General features: G+C 43.9%; 1 protein-coding gene across 3 annotated transcripts in view; it reads right to left on the reverse strand.

The window, feature by feature from the left end:
* The window catches only part of TRIO (trio Rho guanine nucleotide exchange factor), a 4,034,553-nt gene that overhangs the window by 997,411 nt on the left and 3,013,548 nt on the right, over positions 1-23,594 (reverse strand). For 2 of the 3 annotated variants that reach the window (XM_078687660.1, XM_078687659.1), the window contains exon 49: positions 21,120-21,367. In XM_078687660.1, the coding sequence (XP_078543786.1) occupies positions 21,120-21,367 (248 nt within the window). Of the gene's footprint in view, positions 1-21,119; positions 21,368-23,594 lie in introns of those variants that run through there. The other variant, XM_078687661.1, reaches the window with a different exon arrangement.

Genomic DNA, 23,594 nt, shown 5'->3' on the forward strand with positions numbered 1-23,594 from the left:
CGGGCGTGACGTCAGCGAGGTCACATAAGCCCCACACTGGCACGCTGACGTCAGTTTGATTCAGAGATCTGAAAAGAATAGGAGGCCAAGGACAGGCAAAGGAACCCCCAACGAAGAAGACCAGGTGGGGATCAGAAACTAACAACAGAGAGAAGAGCAAAAGTAGACCCTCACGCTGGAGAGAAACCAACTGGAGGGATGCCTAACCGGAGGAAAACAAAGAGGACACCCACAGAAGACAAGGCACCCAGAGGGAGGCAACTGCAGAAACCCAAGCAGAGGGTCCATCCAGAATGGGGAGGAAGGGTTGGTCGTGAAGGAATCTGCGGCTAGAATCGTCTCTATCAGATACATCGTTACCGAAGGTAAGTAACTTGCAGATCTGATAGAGACTACTAGCTGCAGATTCCCTAATGTAGAATAGATACCCTAGCCATACCCAAAAGTGAGGAGGGCCTGCGAGAGAGCCTCCCCACCAGGAGAGACACAGGGCCCAAGCATGGAACATGCCACAGGGACAAGACGGAGAACTGCCCAACACCCCGCAGGGACAGACAGCGCCTGAAGAGCCTCAAGGAACACAAGGACCACCTCAACCCCTAGGGAGGAGAGGTAGAACCGGAGGCAGGGACCACTTGAAGAAAAGCCGAACACACCCCAGCCTCAAGCAGCGAACAAGACAGGGACGGCTGCACCGCTAAAAGCGCAGATGGAAGAAGAAAGGCACAATGGTGTAGAAGAACAACAGGCCTGCACTGACATGCACAGCCAGCAGCAGTCAACACCACGGAACGGTGCATCCAGGACAAGCCAGATGCCAGCCGAAGGTAGAGGCCAGGAAAGGCCACGAAGGGCCAGGACACGCCCCAAGGGAGGGGCCGGCACACACAGACCACGAATTAAGTGGAACCAGGCAGAGCTACAACGCAAGGCCGCAGACAGCAGGCCAGACCAGGCTAGCGTCACAGCGATCCAGGAGAAGGACGGACCGGGGCGCAATGCAAGCCACTCCAAAATCATCAGCAAGAGGATTGCACCTGTGACATATCGTGACGCAACAGAGAGCAGAGGCCCGAAGGACGACCACACCTCCCCAGCACATGATAGAGCTATAGAATAGCCACCCTTACCCCACTTAGGGCATGTTACGTCCAAAGAACATGGGAACCCTCTTAGGAAAAAGTTTCCGCAGCAGAGGACAAACAGAAAAACCTGCGGAGAAACCGCAGACGTCTTACCAATCAGCCAACAAGAATACACAGAAGGCCTTATAAAAAAAAAAAACGAAAAGTTTAGTCAAAAAGTGACTAAGGGTACCACTGTTCCCAGATCGGCGCTTGCTGGCGCGGGAAAAATAAGAACTGACATCAGCGCATGAGGGCGGCGTCTAAGTACTCCGGCGACGTCATCCTGGCGCCCCGACGACGGATGCGGAGCCGCAGATGACGCCTACCGACGTGCAAGGGTACTGCTACGCAAAAGTTTCCGGATCCAGTCTGACCCCTGGGGATATTCTAAGGTAAGGAATCTAATACTAACCTGTTTCTTTCAGATCCACAACTCAAAAAGGGCCTGACCAGCAGCCAACAGCACCAAAGTCCTAACAAAAGGACCTGAAGGTACATCAACGACATCGAACACAAAACCGGGGCTACTCGCTACAAGGCCCCAGAAAACAACGGAAGAACACCTACCAAAACCCAGGGGCGTGGAACAAAAGATTGCCATCAAAGGGAAGGCCCACCAGCCATTCCCTAACGTTCTCCGGGAACACACTATCTTGTAGCCAGGCATGTCGACGAAGAGCCACTGAAGAAGCCATGGCACGACCAAGCACCTCCGAAATGTCCAGAACGGAGTGAAGAATAAATGCCGCCAGCACCCGGCCATCCAACACGTGGTGCCGCAGATCGACACAGGCACCATCCCGAGAAGCAGCAGACATAAGGGACTCCGCCGAATCCCACAAGCAAGAAGTGGCCCTAGCCAATACACAAAGAGTGTTAAGGGCCTGCAAAGCTGCACTGGTGGAGGCGTAGATATTGCGCCCCCAGGAATCTAACCAGCGGGCCTACCGTGATGGGGGAGACAAACCGATGGCAGGGAGGGAAAGGCAGTCTGTAACAGAGGGCCCCTGGTAGAGGGCTGGAGGGAAAGACAGACAGGATCATGCGGCGCAGGACGGTGGCGGTGCAGCAGTTGTTGGGGCACCGGGTCCTTCGTGGCGGGCTGTCCCCAAGCCCCCAAAAGAGAAGAGTGGAGCGAAGCCTCGAAGGGAAGAAGCAGCTCCCGACCACCAGAACCCTGATGGAGGACCTCCAGAAGATGATCCATGGGGAAATGGGCAGCTGGATCGCCCATGCGCAAGATTCCCGCAGCCATGGAAACAGCCAGAGCGAAGGCAGCACCCGCCTCCGTAGGGCCCCTTCGTAGGGAAAGCAGTTCCTCTATGGGCGACGGCTGCAAGCTAAGGCGGCCGTCCCCCAGTCCAACCGGAGGAAGGAAAGGCCAAGCCCGGGAAGGGGGACCGAGGAATGGGGAACCTCGGGTGCCTCTGGCGAAGACTGCGGCCGCAGCGACGGTGACGGCAAAGACCTGTCCTTAGACGACGCCAGGGAAAAAGCCACGACGCGGCGACCCGTCTCCGGAGAAGATGAAACCAACAACTGCCTAACCTCTGGAGAAGAGGGGGCGTCCGAAGATGAATCAATGACCAGACGCCGGCCCGGCGCTGTAGAGTCCGCGACCGGTGGCAGGTCAACATCGACCGGCGCCAAAGGAGTCGCCAGAACGACCTCTGCCACAACGCACAGCGCAGGAGACTGAGGCTGGGTCGGAGCCCGGGCAGCTAAGGAATGGTGCCAAAAAGGTGTCGACTCAACCTCCGACGTGGCAGCCGCCAGCGTGGAGGGACAAGGGGGGCCCGGGGACACGCTCCGACCCCTAGCCGGCCCCTGCGGCGCCACCAGGGCCAGCAGCCGCCGGCGCCTGAGCAGCATCACCTCGGCCTCGGACAAGGCCTCCGCCTGCCCAGAGGACCGAAGGGGACTCAAGGACACGCCCGAGCCCCGGCAACCTCCTGCAACACCACAGGGACCCCCGCGGGGGATTGCGGAGAGACAGAGGCGCCATGGTCTGAAGGAGGGAACCCCGAAGGGCAGTACCCCGACGGCACCACATCCATCGAACCTGGAGCCGAGTCTGTTGGCGTCGGAGCCGCCGGCAACACCGCAGAAGTCCCTGAGAAGGAGAAGAAGGAGAAGCCAATAAGGCCTGCAAGGACACCGCATAGGCCTCCATCTGGGCTCTAGTCGCCCCCGTGCCGGGAAACGGCAGATAGGGTGGCAACACGTGAGGCCGCACCACCCACGGAGAACCCACGCCCCCAACAGGCCGGGGACCAGCGCTCTGGGACAAAATGCGACACTAGCCAAAAGGTGAGTGAAGCTCTTGTGGCCTGGGAGAAGGACGATGTCGGAGACCGAGGCGGCGGTGCTTGATGCCTTCCGTGGGGGACGGACGTGGCAATGACCGGGACATGCATGACGAAAGGAGGTTCAACCGGCGCTCCCGCAGGGACTTTGGTTTCATTTGCTGACACACCTCACAGTCTGTGGAGTTGTGGTGCTCCCCCAAACACCACATGCAAATGGGGTGAGGATCCGTTGCCGACATCTGGCGTGCGGAAGACGAGTATGTCTTGAAGCCCGAAGGCATTCGCACACTGTTCCCAAGAAAAATGCTCAAAAGCGGAAAAAGAGGCCTGAAACAGGCCAGGAACACGATCCGGGTCCGCGTTGCACGCGGAAAAGAAGAAAACTGACGTCAGCGCTCCGGGATGGGACTTATGTGACATCGCTGACGTCACGCCTGCGGAGGACGTCGGGGCATAGTTGCGTGGTACCGCCCCCCAGCGCGCAGGGATGCTGGGCAAGAAAGTTTTCCGGTTCCAGGCTCACGCCTGGGGATAATTCTACGTTAAGGAATCTGCTGCTAATAGTCTCTATCAGATACAAGTTCCTAGAATTTTTTCCATACTAAATCAGGGCATGCAGAGATTAAGCAACCAATACAGCATTAATGATAGTGACAATCAGAGGATATGATACAATTGTGTACCTTGGGATCTTCCTATTAACAACACTAACTCCTCAAGGGAAGAGGGTGGGTGGTCAAGAATCTTCAGAATGATGTAAAACAGAAAATATAATTACTGAAGGGAAAAATAATTTTCTTCTAATTGGGATATCTTCCTACAAAGATCTCATCTTATGAATTACTTTCAACGGGATACTCTAGAAAGAGGCAATGAGTAGAGCTGTTTACCAACGTAGCCACACAGCCCTGGCAAGCTATCCATCACTGTGTGTCTGTGCTGTAGTGTTGTAAACGTATCTAGGACCCTATTTAAATATTCCCGATTTATGCCCTTATATGGTTATAACAAATCATATCCTTATAAAGGCATAAGAATCATATCCATATTTAGTCATAGCCAATGCAGTCCAAATACGGCAAGGCTACTCCCATAGACTCCTAGAAAGCACAACGTGTTCTTAAACAAACCAAGCCTCCAGCAGCCCGAGAATTCCCCCTGCTTCTGGATTGATTTGTCCTAGAACTCCTGGAGTCCTAAAAAGAACTGCGAGTTCTTAGTGACGTCTTATGTCCAACCTTACGTCAAACTCGGCACCTTCCAGGTATAAATATATCAGCAGTTGACCTAGCAAAACACACGGTGGTTTGGAGCAGATCAGCTATCTACTTGCCCGACGCCCTGCTGTGGCAAGTGCCTCCCATTGACGCACTAAGAGAGACGCTGTCTTTTCTCCTGCCGAGAAATCCAGCTCCAGTGTTTCCAGTCACCCATGCGGGTTGCTGGGAGATCGAGTCCTGAGAAAGAGATTCAAGATCTCCTTCATTCTATAACCAAGGTACGGAGCTGATTAGATCCTTAGAGAATTCTTGATTCAGATTCTTGGCAAAAACTATCTTAACTTAAACTGCAGCTCACTTACTCCTTCCCACGTACTAGGCTTAGGTTAGGTACACCGGGGTAGGCGTATCTTAGGAGCACCAGTTGAGTACGTTTAGTCATGGTTTCATCTATGTATATATTTTATCTATTTTAGATACCGTATGGCTTAGAAACCATACCATGCTTTTACAGTATTATTTTATAATACTCCTTTTACTGTACGCACTTTACTTTATGACAAGTATTGCAATTGTGGCAACTCACTTCTCTTGCATGAGAAAGAAGACTGTTCAATAAATAACCACTTTTATTGAAAACGCCTGTCTCTCTATTTCTCTGCGCTTCTGGTGAAACTAAGCATGCACGATTGACTGAGTAAAATAGTTATCTATTGTTTCCGCGACTCTGGAGATATACTCCTTATTCTGGAGAGAGCAAAGTTGTCATGTTTATGCGGTTGTCAGAAACAAATCCTTTTGTGTCTATTCAGGAAAGTTAACACCTTCTTGTTTGCTCGAGAAAGTTTCGAGTGACCTCTGAGCTAGCTGGCATTCATAATTAAGTCTAACATATTCAATAGATACCTAGTCGACGTAAGTCCTACGTCTAAACTATCGTTTATGTTATTCCAATGCGCAGAGCCTATTGAGAATATAGGAACTACACTACATGGCGCCCAACGTTTGGTAAGGCGATAATTTAACGCTAGATGCTAGAGTAACTCAGTCGTGCTTTTCACAAAGACCCCTTTTCCCGTAAATACTCCAATAGACGTCTGGAGTGGGCGAAAGGTTAATATCCGCCGAAACTTAGTAGGAAGAGATTCCTATGTATTAGTTCTTGGTTAAGTCAACGTTGAAGGATACAGTGTTCCAAAATATTGTGCACCTAATCTTTGTTTCCTTGAAACTTGCTCTGCAAACTTTCTGTCAGCAAAATGACGGAAAGTGAAGAAGAAAGAGAAAGAGAAGCTTTAGCAACTCAACTTTTACCGGAAGACACAAGGGTCCGGCAAGATGAACCGGATGCTATAATCATCCCAGTCAATGTAAGGAAGAGTGTAACTTACAAACTTATAAATAATGGAGTATCACCAAGAGGTGGTACAGTCATATTTGTGGTAGAGGCCCATGAATATCGGCAGACAGAGGTATTCTATTCCTGGATACATTTTCCAGCAGCACATGCTGTGACACGCGATTTCCACTTTTACAAAATAGATGAATCTCCAACGGAATACGTTTCTTTTGAGGACGTTGAAATTCCACTAATGTACCACAAGCACCAGCTCTAGTTTAATGGCGCCCTAACACATCAAAATCACTTCACCAGGCTCGGTCCACTAGGTAAACCAGGAGCCACATGGCCGGTTCTAGCCGGCTATACACCACATCCAGACATTGAAAAAATGTCAAACGGAGAACTTTTATTTCAGCTAAAACAACTAATTAAAATACATAGACAATTGGCCCAATATGTAATGCGGACTTTAACAGTCCAACCAGCAATAAGAATTCCACAGCACACCCCTCACCAGGGGAACACAAATAAAATTACACCACAGACTATACAATCAGTCATTGGCAAAAAACCCGCAAAACGGGAACAAATTCCATTCTGGTTAGCTCAAAAAATTACTTAGATAGAGGCAGTATTTCCTGATACTACACCTCATGACAAACACAGAATTCTGACTATCTGCCTTCCAATGGGGATCGCACCACATGTGGAGGACTGTGACACTTGGGGCACAGTCTTTGCTTCAATATACACAAAAACACATGGTGTTCCATCTATGGCGGTTATACCAGACGTATTAAGACAGATTCAAAATGAATATGGTCCAGAGCCTGCTTTAACTCTAGGTATGAAATTACTGAAAGACTTTAAGCAAGTCTCGGCTATACTATTAGCCAACATAAAAGGAGAAGCAGCGTCTGTGGAGATCCGCCAAAAATTGAAAGAAACAGATATAGCAGAACAACCTTTTGAACTTGCCAGAATAATTGAAAAATCCAATGAAGAATTAGGTAGAGATAGTTTGGGTGGGAAACCACTAAAACCACAACTAACTGAAAATCCTGAAAAGAGCTTTATTTAAAATAATCTCATTACTCCGAAAAAGAAGTGGGAGGGTAATAAACAAACAACTCCCAGAGAAAAACAGTTTCAGTCCATAGGAAGGTCTCCCCAACGGAGAAATAGATCTCCAGAACGGGGGGGGCAGGTCTCCACAATGGGAGCCCTCTGAAAAAAGATAGAACCTTAGAAATAGGGAAAATTTAAGAAAACCTGACAGATATCAAGATAATGATACACGTCCCTCTCAATCTTTTCAGACTTCTTCGCAGAAATCAAAAAGAAGAGAACGGTCAGAACACAATGAAGAATGCGTCAAGTCCAAAGACAAAGAACCCGTTCACCAAAGTAAAAAAGCTCAATTTTCAAAGAAGAAGGTAGCAAGCATAAAAATTAAACATGCCGAGGATTCTGAGGACACAACTCAAGAACGGGGAATGGGCTCAGACAATGCTAGACAGCGCAGCAGAAATGACCATAGCTCGCGAGATCCTGATGGATAATCTGGAGACAGTGGACTTGAATGAATACATTCAAGTTGAAACTGCCGACACCAGGGTTAGTACACCCCACAAGTTATATGAAATAACACTCTGGATGGAGGGGGGCATAACTAGAAAAATAAAAGCTCTCTTTTGGGACAAGCTTTCCAAGGGTTATGACATACTTCTAGCTGAAAAAGACTGTCTACCTGTTGTTGTTAGGGAGTGCCCGCACGGCGAAGAAATAATTATGACAGCCTTCTCAAATCACATTCCAATTCATAAAAAATATACATATGCAAGGAAATGGGTTGTAGCTCAAGCTCCAGCATTATATAAAAATCATGTAAGATGGGATGAGGACTCTCCTCACCACAAAATACAATTAAAAAAACAACCTACTGCTCAGACACAGTACCCTGTTAAACAGGAAGCTAAAAAACAAGTCAGGGAGATTCTAAATCAACTTGAATATCAAGGGGTGATTGAAACATGCACCTCATCTATGAACAATCCTTTGTTTCCTGTCTCCAAACCAGACAATTCATATTGTCTAGTTTTGGATTACAGACACCTAAACTCCTGTTGTAAAACATTCGCAGTACAAAATGCACATAGAGCTGCACTGATGGATAAAAAAAATGCGCAAAAAATATAAAACCACATTGGACATTTCAAATTGGTTTTACTGTCAAAACATTGCACCAGAAAGCAGACACCGGACCGCTTTCTCAAACTTGGGGAAACAGAGACAATTTTGCCGTCTCCCCCAGGGATTCAAGAATAGTCCAGGGTTATTTTCAGCCAGAGTAACAGAGTTACTACAAATGTACGATGATGAGGCATTATCTTATGTCGATGACATCTATCTTACAGATGACGACTTGGATGTACACTTGAAAAGAGTGAACAGAATAATACATGGGTTTGCTTCTGAAGGGTATAAATTCAATTTTAAGAAATCACGAATTGCCCACCTCAATGTCCTATTTTTAGGGTATGAGTTATCAAGTCAAGGCAAAAGCCTGGCAGCAAACTTTCTCGAGAAGTGTGCGCTGCTTCAACCTCCAAAAACACTGAAAAACCTACAGTCAAGTCTAGGTTTCCTGAATGTCGGTAGAACTTATGTTCTAAATTACGCAGAAAGGGTTAAACCTCTCTACAAACTAATCATACCTGATTTCAAACCAACTAATTGGACTCAAGTACACAAAGAAATTCAGCATTCAGTCCAAACAGACACGATAGCTAAAAAAACAGTTACAGACACGCGAAAATAGTAATCCGTGTCATCCCAGGGAAATGCGGATTCACATACCTGACCTTTAATGAAGGTGAAAAGGTACCAATCGCTTACAAATCACACTTGTACACATAAGCTGAAATGAAATTCTCATCAACAGAAAAAATTCTGACAGCCATTCAAACTGCAGTAGCAAAAGAGAGGGCTCTCACACAGGGTAAACGTATAATGATCGTTACACCTGTCCCTGCCTTAGAGGCAGTGACAAGAGCTAGCATTCCCAATGCAAAAGCTTTACATCCGAGATGGATTCGATGGGTTAACTCTCTTGCTGCAACAGACTTTGAATACCATTTTGACACAAATTTAAAGACACAAGAATTTCTCCAATACGAATATGAATGTCCTCTGCCGACTGGAATTCTGCCTCTGGAACATTACGGATGTATAATCTATACAGACGGATCAGCACAGCCCGCTATTGGCGGTAAACAAGCCTATAGTGCTGCGTGCGCGATTGTTAAAGGTCGCTGGCGCAAAGACAAATTCAGGCCTATGGTCACTAAAACGTTATCACTCGGGGACTGTACAGCTCAGCGAGCTGAACTACAGGCTTTCAAGATGGCGCTTGAGAATACCGATCGCGAATTCCCCACACTAATAGTGTGCGATTCGTATTACTGCGTACAATCTTACAATGAGTATCTGCAGAACTGGGTTCAAAACGGTTTCAAAGACGCCAAAGGTGGCACAATTAAGCATAAATGCTTTGGGAACAAGTAGTTCTTTTACAGAAAGAACTACAAAAGACTCACGTGATTCATACACTGAGTCATCAGCGTGATGGCGTTCACGTTGCAGGGAATTCATTGGCTGATGAAGCCGCGAAGGCAGCTGTGCAAACGGCTTCCGTAGCTGCAATCACCCGGTCAAAAACAAAAATAGACAGCGAAATAATGCAAGCTGTCACTGCTACAGTCAAAGACAATGGTAAGACACTCCCGAAAGGCTTTCCAGTAAAGTACTCATATACAACTGATGCAAACTCCGTTCCTTTTGCTCGAATCCCTGGAGTGGGGGATAGGGCAATCCCAAACATGGAACATAGGTTAGGACTAATTGTAGCAGCACATGAAGGGCTAGCATCTACACATGCGGGAATTTCCGCCACGGTGTCATTAATAAAACAGAGATACTGGTGGCCGCGCATGAGGAAACAAACTAGAAATTATGTTCTAGAATGGGAAATCTGCCAGAAAATAAAAGTTTCTACAGTGAAACGTCCTGCACAGACACCCCTTCTGATTTCAGACAAACCACTAGCGTGTGTTTACCTGGACCACTGTGGTCCCTTAACTAGGGATGGCAACTATAAATATATATTATGGTAGCAGTGGACTCCTGCACAATATTTATTTGGATGTGGCCCCAGCGCTCGGCTGACGCCAGAACTGTTATAAAGGATTTGCGAGTCTTTATCGGCACATACGCAATTGGTACGCCACATTCTGACCAGGGTCCTGCGTTTAGCTCTAGGGCTTACAAGGAGGCCATGGTCAGCTTGGGCGTTGCATTGCGGTATTCTAGTCCCTTCCATCCCGAGGGTAATGCGGTAGTGGAAAGAAAAAAACGTAACATAAAATATTCCATAATAGCCATTAGGTTCGGGTGATGGGTGGGTCAAACATCAAATAAGTGTCCAACGTAGTCTTAATAATCTGCCAAGAAATTCTCTGGGTGGAGTCACTCCATATAAACTAATGTTTGGTACTAGAATGATTATCGGGGACCTCGATAGTCAGACTTCAGTGGTAGAACATAAACTCTTTGATTTCAAAGATCGTTTGGCTGTTTTACAGGACTTAAATGAAACAAGAAGAAGTCTGAGAAATACAATACAGAAACAAACGACCACTGAAGGAAAACCACCTGTCCCAGCAAGACCTCTCTGGATTCCAAAGAATGGGGATCTAGTCAGAGAGAAAATTGCGGTAAAGAAGGAATTTGGGCCTTCTTACAGAAAAGACGTACCTGCCTTGGCAATCCACGGAACAAGATCAGTAGTACTACCGCCCCTTGCTGGTAAAAGGGAGAACAGAGTTCTGTCAATCGACCTGGTCAAACCACAATCATGTGGCCAATAATAAGTAGTAGGCCCAGTGGACTCCCGAGAAGTAGCAGGCGTCCAAATATAGCTACAATCCAAGAGGTTCAAACTAAAAGACTTATCACATTTGATAAACCTGTAGTAAGAAAAGAAGGACTATGCAACAAAGCGATGGAACTTATGCCTCTGGATACCCAAATAACAGTTCGTCAAAACACACCTACCTACAATGATGTGACATCTGACTACATAGAGATAGTAAAAAGAGAAAAGGCTCCAGTGACTTCGAATAATCCTGAAGCTATCCCAACAATTGACAGAACTGCTTCTGGCTATTTCATAAACTTTGATACCTTTTCAGAAGATCCCATTGAAATTGAAGAAACGCCAGGAAAAATAAAAACATTCAAAGAAAAGTTAACAGAGCTCTTTCATCAACTTGGAAAAACATATCTGGTTTCACCATGGGTTGAATTTTGGATTGGGTTAGGTGCATTTTTTCTCCTGCTCTGGCTCATACTTGTGTTAAGCTTGGGAAGGATGATAGATGGAAAATATAGTTCTATGGACACAGCAAGTCAGAAAATCAACTTGGTCCTGACACCTCACAAATCATCTCATCGTGAAAAAAGAGACTTATCAGTGAAAATCACAGCCGTACCTATACCTGGTGGTATAGCATGGGACACTACTGACTATGACATTTATGGCCCGGTGGAACTGCTGAAGATTCCTCACCAATTTAAGGTTTCTTTAAGTGACTTTGCATCACCCAGCACATTAAGTGATGATTGGGACTTTGAAGCTGTTAATAACATGATGTCTGATTTAGAAATATCAGCAAAATTCACAGAACATGAATACTTACAAGGTTCATCAGATTATGGACAAATGTATTGTTTTAATCTCTATGGTCATCATTATTTGCATAAATCTGCTACCCCTAGAAATGTTTTTACTTACAATCAATGGGAACATTGTCCAACGCCAGCAAAAGGCAGCTCGAAAACATTTTATGTGAAATTTCAATACTTCTCAGGGTATAATGTTACCAATCCAGAAACGTTTTATTTTAGAAATGAAAATAAGACAGGAATGAAAACAATGTTGACCAACACTAAACAAATTTATTCTGCAAACTTTTATTCTCAAATGTCTACATTGGGTTTTGACTTTTGGAACGACAACATTGAGACCAAGACCGTCTGGGGTACACAGATTGGCAGGTGCAAGGTTTAGAAGCATTATTCAGAGCCTGCATAATAACAGAACAAATAATGTTCTTAAATGACACTGTCCAACAAACATCTTGTCTTGGCATTGCTAAGATAAAAGATTTAAACAAACCGTCTATACCTAATCCCATACCTGACAGTAATAACAATACTGATAAGGACTTGGACGTATCCCACATTTTAAAACAAAACAGAACTGATCCTGACTGGAAAAAATGGTTAATCTGGCCCACAGACACTAATAACTGTCGAGATAGATTCCTGAACAAAACACAGGGTTTCAAAATGAACAGGCCAGATCCGAGCTACTCCCAGAGACAACATACAGGGATAGTAACTACTTATAGTGTAGGGAAGCTATGCCTTGAATAGCTAAAGACATCTACACTCTCGGAGATTAAACAACACTTATCTTTACTTAAAGAAGGCAATGATTTGCGAGATTTCTTACTGGGACCTCGCAAACCACGTCAAAAACGTTTCATATACGCCGGTATATACGCTGGGTACAACGAAGCTTGGAAAGTAACGCAAATGGAAACTGCAGAAATGATACGAGAAATTGATCGTATTAATTTAAAGAAAAGTCTCTCTGTATTGGACAATGGGTTAACGACTCTATCCTCCAGAATTTATTCTTTGGACAATATTGTATCTTCTGCCATTGACTTAATAGAGGAGGACTTGCTAATGCTACAACATGGCCAGTCCCAATTACGTTTTATCATGCAGTTAGGCTGGACGTTGCAAAATCTGCGTTCAGGCTACGTGCCTTGGCGTCTAATCAACACAACGTCATTGTTTTCTGTATTTAACCGATCTCTTTGGCACAAAAAGGAACAGACTATACGTTGCTGAACATTGAAAAACTGAAAAGATTGCCATTGACAGTTTCTGAGAAACCTGTCACTGAATGGATAATTCATGGCACCATAACAATACCGGTGACGATTTTCCAATTTCAGTATTGTCTACAGCATATACCAGCGGGCCTGTATGAAAGGTTGGGTAAAGAATACATTAGGTCAACCTGAAATTTCCCTTACACACACAAATGTTGGAATACGGGAACAGAGGTATTCCTTAGTGGTAATAATTGTAAAAATTCACTATGTGGTACACTTTTGTGCCAAGGTATTAATTTACATGGAGCCTGCGATGGTTCTGCAAATAACCTCTCATGCCACCTGCACGGAACTCCCTCCACAGTAATTTAACCAAGTTTCAGACAGCTATCCAATGGCAGCTACGTTTTACTGAATGATCACAGCTGCTGTGGCATGTTGCCAGGAAAACTTTATCTCGTTAGTGTGTCCTCCAGGGTTACTTGTTGTATGCAAGTATTGTATCCGAGGAGCAAGTCAGACAGAGGGACGGCGTTATGGCCTTCACTGAATATCTCTTCTATACGGATTGATACTTTAAGCAGAATGAAAGCCATTCTTTTGCAAAAAACTGTGCCACTGACCTCGTCTAGAGAAATGTATGATATGCAGGTCGCAAGGACTTCGGCAGAGATACATGCCCTATTATCAACAAATTGTCCTACGCATTTTGTAGAAATGTTGAGCCAAATCTTAAACATGTCTGATACCAGCGGAATCGCACATGTATTTAAAACAATTGTTTCGGGCCTGTTAGCACCTTTTGAAGCGGTCCTCGGCATTTTTCCAAATTTCGTACACTCTGTGTTCGGCGGACTACCTCTCATCTTGGGACTCGTAGCTGGGATTTCTCCTGCTTCGATATGGCAAGTCCGGCAAACAACGATACCCAGATATCCATGGAAGAAGCCCTCCGTGCAATGAGGTATTGTGAGCGGATAACACAGATTCTCGGCTTTGCTCGTTTAAGAGACCTGAACACCACATGGTTTCTTTCGTTCAGACCAATCTGGCAAGATTGCATCTTACCTGTTCTGCGATGCCTGCTTTGCGGAGAAGAATGCGTGTTAGACATCTGTCTCACACTTCCATCAGTACTGCCATCGGATGTTCGCTTTGCTAGGTCCTGTAACGGCTCATGCATCGTGTTGCCCCCAACGGCTGCCAATTCTGATGACGGCATTCATTGAGATCTAACCGGCAAGTTTGACTACGGGTGAGGTACAAGAAACTACAGGCATACAGGTAACATCGACTGCTGACGTTGCTAATGCTTCCCACGCTGACGGCAATGATCCGCACCTATGCACATTGGATCTGCTTGAGAAAGTAGTTCCACTTTCGCCTACTTGGGTAGACGGCTTTTTTACCAGCCTCGATGATCTGATGTTTTCTCCTGACTCTGAGAATAACTTTTGATAATATTGACACAGCGTTCCCTGAACACTGAAATTCGTCCTTCATTTTTCAAAACAAACCCTCCGGCTTACAAACTTTTCTGCAAATGCAACTTTTGAACTTTTTCCAAAATTAGAACTTTTTTTGGCACAGAGTAATCTGCTTAAAGTAGAACTATTCATTGAGAACAAGATTCCTTTTTAGGACTTCATACTGACAATAATTTGGCCTAGCCATCATAACACAATGGTTTCTAATATTATGCTATGAAATGGTCTCGATTTAATTTTTCTTTTCTGTACAGCCTTAAGAGACATTTCATGAATGTATATTTTCATTTTGGCTTTGTAAATATTTGAAGGTATGTTTTCTTATTAGCTCATACAGTGTACTTTCACTTTCGTTTTTTCATGTAAACAAGCCTTTTCAAATGCAAATTTGTATTTTGGGTGGGATTGTGAACACTTACTTTAGAATTGCTCAGTGCTTATAGGTCTAGTCTTATTGAACTTAAGATCGTGGAGTGGGTGTTGTAAACAAATCTAGGACCCTAGTGTAACTTTTCCCGATTCATGCCCTTATATAGGTATACTTTACCCTATCCTTATATAGGCATAGAAATCAATACCATATTTGGCCTAAGCCTTACAGCCCAAATACGGCAAGGCTACTTCCACTAAGTTCCGAGAATTCACAACGATTTCTTGGAGAAACCCGCCTTTAGCAGCTAGGATCTTCCCCCTGCTTAAATATTAAGTTATCCAAGAAATCCTGGAGTTTTCTAGGAATTGAACCTTTAAGTAACGTTATGAAGTCCAATCATGCGTCAAACTCGGCACCTTCATGGTATGAATATGCCTACATTTGCTCAAACTAACACACGGTGGTTCTTGGAGCAGATCGACTAACTACTTGCCAGACGCCCTGCAGCAGCAAGTGCCGAAGGAAGCCGACCCTCCAGCAGACGCACTGAGAGACACTGTTTCTTCTCTTGCCGAGAAATCCAGCTCCAGTGTTTCCAGCTTACCCTTGCGGGTATCTGGGGATCGAGTCCTGAGAGAGAGATACAAGACCTCCTTCATTCTAAACCAAGGTACGGAGCTGATTAGACCCTTAGAGATTTCTTGATTAGACTCTAGGCAAAGAATACTAAACTTAAAACTACTCCTAAACTTATTTCTTCCCTTGTGCTAGGCTTAGGTCAGGTACATCGGGGTAGGCGTATTTTTGAGTTTAGGAGTTGAGTCGAGTACTTTTAGCCATCTCTTTTATCATTGTATGTATTTTATGCATTTTATCTATTTAAAGCAACTTATGGCTTAGAAACCATATCATGCTTTTACAGTACTACTTTATAATACTGTTTGTATTATATGCGTTGTACTTTATAACCAGTATTACTATTGTAGCAGTACATTTCTCATTCTTGAGAAAGAAGACTGTTCAATAAATACCTTTTATTGAAAACGCCCGTCTCTCTAATTTCTCAGCAACTCTAGTGAAACTAAGTATACACGATTGACTGAGTAAAATAATGATCTATTGTTTCCACAACTCTGAAGATTGATTTCTTATTCTTGGGAAACAAAGTTGTCATGTTATATGATTGTCAGAAACTAATCCCTTCTTTTACTTTCGAGAAAGTTTCTAGTGACCTCTTAGCTAGCTGGCACACACATAATTAAGTCTAATATATTCGGTAGAGACCTAGTAGACCTTAGTCCTACGTCTAAACTACAGTATATATTATTCCAATGCGCAGAGCCTATTGGGAATATAGGAAGTACACTACACTAGTAGAGTGACAAAGTGTAGCAGTGTTTTGTAAAGTGGAGTTATTTAGAGTGGAGGAGAGAACCCTTAAGTGGTATAGAGTGGAGTAGCGTAGAGTGGTGCGGCACAGAGTGGTGCAGCACAGAGTGGTGCAGCATAGAGTGGTGTGGAATGTAAGAGTGTATAGTGGAGGGGCATGCAGTGAAGAGGTGTAGACTGGAGTGGTGTATTCTGGAGTGGGGTAAAGTGTAATAGCGCAGAGTAGAATAGCGGAGAGTGGAGGGGCATACAGTGAAGTGGTGCAGGCTGGGGTGATGTACAGTGGAGTGGTGAAGAGTTGAATAGCATATAGTGGAGTGGCATAGAGTGGAGTGATGTCTAATGGACTAAAGTAAAACAGCATAGAGTGGAGTGGGGTAGAATGTAGTAGCTTATAATAAAGTGGCATACAGTGGAACAGCGTGGAGTGGTGTCCAGTAGAGGGGCATAGACTGGAATAGCGCATAGTGAAGTAGAATACAGTGAAGTGGAATAGACAGGAGTGGCATACACTGGAATGTGGTAGAGAGGAATAGCGCACAGTGGAGTGACATACAGTGGAGTAGTATAGAGTGGAGTGGCATACAGTGGAATGGTGTGGAGTGGAATAGCATATACAAGAGTATTGTATAGCGGAATGGCTACCAGGGAAGTGGAGTACACTGAAGAGGCATAGAGTAGAGTTGTATATAGTGTAATAGCGTAGAGTGGAGTGGCGCAGAGTGGAGTTGTGTACCGTGTAATAGTGTGGAATGGAGTAAAGTAAAGTGGAGTGTTGTACAATGATTGGAGTGGCGTAGAGTGTAATAGTGTATAGTGGAGTAGCGTACAGTGGAGTGGCATATAATGTAGTGGTTTAGACTAGAGTGGCATACAGTGGCATGCAGTAGAGTGTAATAACACAGAGTGGAGTGGCGTATTATTGGAGTGGAGTCCAATTGAGTAGCATAGAATGAAGTGGCTTAGAGTGGAGTACCATACACTAGAGTGGCATAGAGAGAAGTAGCATACAGTAAAAAAGTGTACAGTGGAATGGCATACAGTGAAACAGCGTACAGTGAAGTGTTGTAGAGTGGAGTGGCATCCAGTGGAGTGGAGTGGCATTCAGTAAAATGGTGTAGAATGGAATACTGTATAGTGGAGTAGCGTCCAGTGGAGTGGCGTACAGTGGAGTGATATATGCTGGGGTGGCGTACAGTGTAATAGCATCCAGTGGCGTAGAGTGGAGTCTTGTTTAATGGAAAGGCATAGAGTGGCGAGGTGTAGAGTGGGTTGGCGTAAAGTGGAATAGCGTATAGTGGAGTGGCTACAATGGCATGGCATACAGATGTATTTAGCTGCAATGTAGAATGTGGTGTGCAGAGTAAAGGAAAACAGCTTATTGCGCTGTTTTGAGTTTCTTAGATTTCTCAACCTCCTAAATCTGCCTTTAACTCATCTCTCTCATGCTTCTGTCACAGACCTTTGGTGTACAGTGGGAACCAAAAGAGTTCCAGCATTCTTTTACAAGACACTACATCTCCTGCTTTGTTAAATACAAGATACAATTTTATCCACATAGACAAACAAGTACATAAATATACAAATAATACATGAATGAATAAATAGATACTCAAAGATATACAGGCAATTATAATTCTTCAATTAAGCGTTGTAGCCCCTGAATCACATGTCCTGATCGGGTCACTGGTAATGAGGAACTGGCAGTCAAAGTGTCAGTGATCTGTACAAGTGAGGTGGAATTATCAGCAGACGCAGAGTACTCAACAGTCTGTCAGGACCCAGTCTCTGCATTGACATCAATGTTTGGTGAGTGATGGACCACATGTCGAAAATTAGAGAAATCTCTCGTAAGAGACTTCCCAGGACGCTGGGTAATCACCATGTGTCCTTTGGTGTAAGTGATGGTAAAGGATTCAGCCTCAAAGGCGCACCAGACATTCTTTTTCTATGCTGTCTGACAAGCACTGAATTCCTCTTGTAAATATGACATCTTTTACATGACGTTGCCTGTCAGCATATATTTTCATCTTATGTGTGACCAAAGTTCATGCACGAATGCCTTCCTCATTATTGGATCTGAGGTTGATCCACTGGGGCAGCTTGGTCGTCATGGCGCTTCCGAACATAAGAGTTGCAGGGCTTTCAACAGTCATTGAGAGGGTTAGAACAGTAAGCTCGATGAGTATAGTTCGAAATAACTTTGAGGTTGAACTTATCCAATGCAGCATGCTGAACAGATTTCTTTAGAGGACTCATGAACCGTTCTACCATACCATTGGCCTGGGACCAAAGAGGAGTGTTTTTTTGATACTTTATATTGAGTTCTCTACAGTGACAAGGTGGGCCTTTGTCTGATTTCAAAATTGCAAGTACACACCATCTCGCAAAGACGCCATCTAATTCTTGAATAACCTTTTTAATGTGTAGTGGATGAAAGGTCTTCTACGAATGAAAAACTGGGAGTATTCATCAACAATAATTAGAAGATGAAGTACATTCTCTAGAAGACCAAAGAAATCAACTGTAATTTTCTTCCAAGCATGACGTGGCAATTCTGACATGCTCAAAGGGTGCTGACTAACTTGAGATAAAAGACAGTTGCATATGTGATGTCTTCAATTTTTTTCGACCCGTTCATCCAGATATGGAAACCAGATTCTTATCACGGAGAGCTCTCTTAGTGGCAACTATTCCTTGATGTCCCTCATGGGCAACATCAATTACGTGTTGTTGGAGACTCTCATGAATAACAATTTGTGTACCTCGCAAAATGAGGCCTACTTGAGTAACTGCAAGTTCATATCTTACTCTTTCGAACTTCAAATTCTCACTGTCATTAGTGAGAGGTCTAGAGTGCTTGTTCCACTATTGATGATCAATAATGTCTTGTAACTTTAACAGGTCACTATTTTAGCTTGGGGCAGTGGCACGTTGTTCTATAGACATGGCAGTTGGTGTGTTCGATTTTACAATAAAATTGATCTAAGCGCCTGCTGTCTTAAATGGGGTACCAGGGCATTACAATGGCACTCTTGAAAAATAATCAACAGGATTCTGATCTTTCCCTGGACGATGAAGAATGGTATTGTTGTATTCATATAACTTCAAGTCCCAACGTTCAGTTCTAGGAGGCATTTTGACTGTGGGATTGCCAAATATTGTTAACAGTGCATAATGATCATTCAATACTATGAGGTGCTTTCTGAACAAAAACACATAGAAATTTTTGCAAGCTCAAACCACTACCACACTTTCTTTCTCAGGTTGCATGTAAACACGTTTTGTTTTTGATAGGCTTCTACTGGCGTATGCCACAATATGTCTCCAGGCATTTGGCTGTCCATTGTGCTATGCAAGGGTTGCACCTCACCTGTCGGCTAGCGTCAACTACAACCTCTGTATGTAGTTTGGGATCAAAGTAGGCCATTGCCTTGGCACTCTCAATGGCTTGCCTGATTTTTTGGAAGCTCTTCTCACATTCACAAGACCAATGAAATGACACATTCATTTTCGTTAGTTCTCGTAACGGGGCACTGACCGTATCAAAGTCTTGTATGTAACTAGAACAGTAACTGCCCATTCCAAGAAATTATCGTGAAACTGCAAAGTCTTGAGGGGGTCTCTACGGCTTCTTGTGCAGGTGGGACTTACCGGATTTTCCAGATGACCTCAACTGTGACGACGAGTGCTTAGAGTGGCTCCGTGACCCATCTCAAGACCTTTCTCTAGACTGAGATTGCGAGCGTCCAGAAATGAGGAGCTGAAGGAATGGATAGGGACTGCCTAGTGGTGATCACCTGGGCCTTAGACGAGAATAGTTTGGCCTTCTGTTTGGTGTTAGCCTTTGTGTGCATTGAAAAACGAGAGTCTTAAGATAAGTTATGTAATGATCGAATCCAAGGAACTGATGCCAGTATGCAAGTCGACAACAATGTCTTCACATTCAGGAAGCCGGAAGCCATGTGGCACTAACTAAAAGTATGGGAGAGCTACTGCTGTAGGAGGAGGGCGGGGGTTTTAGGATGCAGTCTGGCACCTGTAGAATATTCATGAGAAAAGGAATCTACTGGAAGAAATATCCATTTTGAAGAAGAGCCAAGATTTTCCCTTGCTTACCTTAGAGCCAGACTTCAAGTCCAACCTCTTACTACTTTAGCACTTAGAATATTTTCTTCAAGACAGGTTCCTTCTTGGTCCCCTTATAGTGCACACTCCACGTTAGTCTGTTTTATCGATCTGCACTTAGAAAATGTATGTTCTCTTCCTCTGCCTCGAACTGAGCAGTCGTTAAGACAGGTGCTCTCTGACTCATTATTTTGATTGCGCTGGACCGTAAACGGTTTCTTGAAATTGATAGGTTAGCTTCCACTGCCAATGATATTTTGCATATATTTAGCATATTTTAGGTTGATTTGACTAATCATTACCTGTGAGCCTTCTAAAATGATTATATCATTTTTTTTTTGTAAAACCTTTATGGTTTGGACTTTGAACTTTGTCAAATGTGTATTTTCCTGTAATCAGTTTCTAACATAAATTCTCCTAGTTCGCATGAAATTTGTAATACTGTTTAGGGCTCAGGTCGTGAGGAGACTCACACACAGCCCTGATGCATCAATCTTCCATTTTAAATTGCAATAAATGCTGACAGAGGACAAGCAGGTGAGAGGGGCGTACATACAGCTGGTGCACCACAAAAGTTAAGGCCTCTTAGTGCTGAGGGAATTTCTGCTGTACTGAACTTACAGGGTAAGGACATCCCATAAGTATGAATAAAGGTGCCTTGGTTATAAGCGTACATAAGAAATCAACACAGGTATGACAGATTATTCAATCACAATAATTAATTTCCGAAAACCCAAAAAATTCCCATTACTCCATGCAGCACACATACTCACTTTATCATTCCATCGGGGTTATCTATGATGGCTGCGCTTGTGTGTCCAAGGACATAGCCTGGGATCCAGCCCTCGGCTGCGGGACACTGATCAGTAGCGGCTCTGAACACCAGAAACATGCTCTGTTGGTTACTTGCCAGAATTTGTACCACCTCTCCCTGGCAAACATTGATCTCATCCTCCTTCACCGCCATGTAATCGTATGTCACCAACATGGTGGAGATATTGCTACTGCTGCTAATTTCACTCTTTGGGTGTAGTAACAGAGATGGGGAGACAAGAAAGAACAAAGCAAACAATATTTAGGATTAACACAGACAAAATTCTCAATGATTATACAACATACATTGTGCAGTACTACTGCCTATAAATCTGAACCACCTTCTCTAATTTAAATAACACTCCCCAGCACACGTCAAGTATAAGTAAAGTTTCTCAATTAAGCAGTATACATAATTAGCACAATACATATATAATAAACACGATTCTTTTCTTTCTCTTCTTGCTTGTTTTTATTAGCGTAGATCTTCGAACAGCTCCCAACAGCCAACACATGTTTCGTCGCAAACAAGGAGGTTATCCCGCGACTTTCTCAAGGCTATATCTCCTCAGTAGAAAACCTTCGATTTGTGGTGATACTTCCAACCCACAAAGGGTTTCTGTCCAGGCGGTGTCAAAGTCAGTATTCCTATCAATATCCCGGGTTTTCAGTATACCCAGTCTTCAAAAACACCTGTTACCATACTCTGCTTCACACGAGTGGCGGTGTCTGATACCTGGAGGAACTGGAATTAAGCCTTTTGAAACCTTTATTATATATGTATTGAGCTAACTATGTACACTGCTTAGTTGAGAAACGTTACTTACACTCGACGTGTGCTGGGGAGTTTTAGTTGTTCTTGTTGGCTCAGGCCTATCTTGAGGAGGTTGGTGGTTCTCCTCACTTTTCAGCACCATCACGTGAACCTGGTATATCCAGAAATTTTATTGTGTGATTCTTCCTAGTGGCGCCATTCACCTGAACTTAATACCAGTGTCAGGGGTTTCCCCCTCTTCTATTTTAATATGCTTCAAAGGCAAAGTTATAAGACCTCATTGCTTATAAAAACAAAGTACAAGTTAGAATTGCTAACATAATTTTTTATGTTAAAAATGTTGCTTACGTATGCTACTGCAACATTTGTATAGTGCTTACTATCCCTATGTTAGGTGCTCAAGACATTGACTACATGGGTAGATCACTGTACCATGTAGGGTTTTGGTTGGAAGTGTTTGGTCTTTCTTTTGATCCTAGTGGGGAGTGTTTCCTTGTCATGCATGAGAACTACCAAGGTGCAGTTACCATGCTATGGGATTCAGAGCTTAGCAGTGTGATGGATCAAGAAGTGTGAGAGATAGGCGTACAGTTTAGGGTTTTCAGTAAGCTGGCAGCTTCGAGCACCTCTGTAGGTCTCTTTTTGGTTATTTCTTATGCTCATAGCCCTCTGCACTGATAACTACATTCTGAAATATCTTGTTTAGCAGGCATAGGTTAATGGCAGAAGTGATGGAGAGACCGGCTGGGACGGACTTTGTTAATATCATCCCAATTTTGACTGTCATAGTGAGATGCCAAGAAGTGGCTGTAGTATGTTGCTAGTCTGGAACTACAGTGTGGGCCTATATTAGAGTCCTCTGTTGGCCAGTAGGTGTTTGGAAGATCTCTTCATTATTCAGTGCCTTTTCAATTAGTGATGCATGGTTTATTTCTGACTACAGGTATAGTACAGAGTGATATATATATATATATATATATATATATATATATATATTCACTGAAAAAACCATAGGTTTCAGGCCTGATATAGTTAGGAATTAGCATTTAAAGAACCTATGAAATTCACTGAAAAAACTGTAGATTTTAGGGGTGTTATAGTTAGCTGGACATTTCACTCATACAAAACCATTGAAATTCCTCCGATATAGATAGTTGTACTAACTATATCTCGCGCGCCCGCAATCCACTGCTGATGATGTCACATATTACATCATTCATGACATGGTCAGTGACATCACTGATGACATCTCAAATGACATCACTGATGACATCATCCAAGGGACGATACACCTCATCATACACTAGTATAACCTTTCGTCACTCACTGTAAAATACAGGGTACAATATTTAAATCCATTGACACACCGATACAAGTTTCTAAAAATCCACTCAGTGATTCCTAGATTTATTTTATTTATTTTGAAAGTTTTATATAGCGCAAACAAGATCTTTGCAGATATCAGAGCGCTTAACAGAGGCAAGGGGTAAGAACAGGAGAGTGTCTAACAGGCATTTGGGCATAGCGTAATTGTAGGTAATAAATGAGTGGTAAGGTGGGTACACGAGGGAGCATAGTTAGGCAGGTAAGTCAGTAATACAAATAGTACAAATAAGAGGAAGCATGGACAATCAGGTAAGTCGATAATACAAGTAATACA

Source organism: Lissotriton helveticus, chromosome 4_1 (genome assembly GCF_964261635.1).
Source record: "Lissotriton helveticus chromosome 4_1, aLisHel1.1, whole genome shotgun sequence".
Classification (NCBI taxonomy): Eukaryota; Metazoa; Chordata; class Amphibia; order Caudata; family Salamandridae; genus Lissotriton; species Lissotriton helveticus.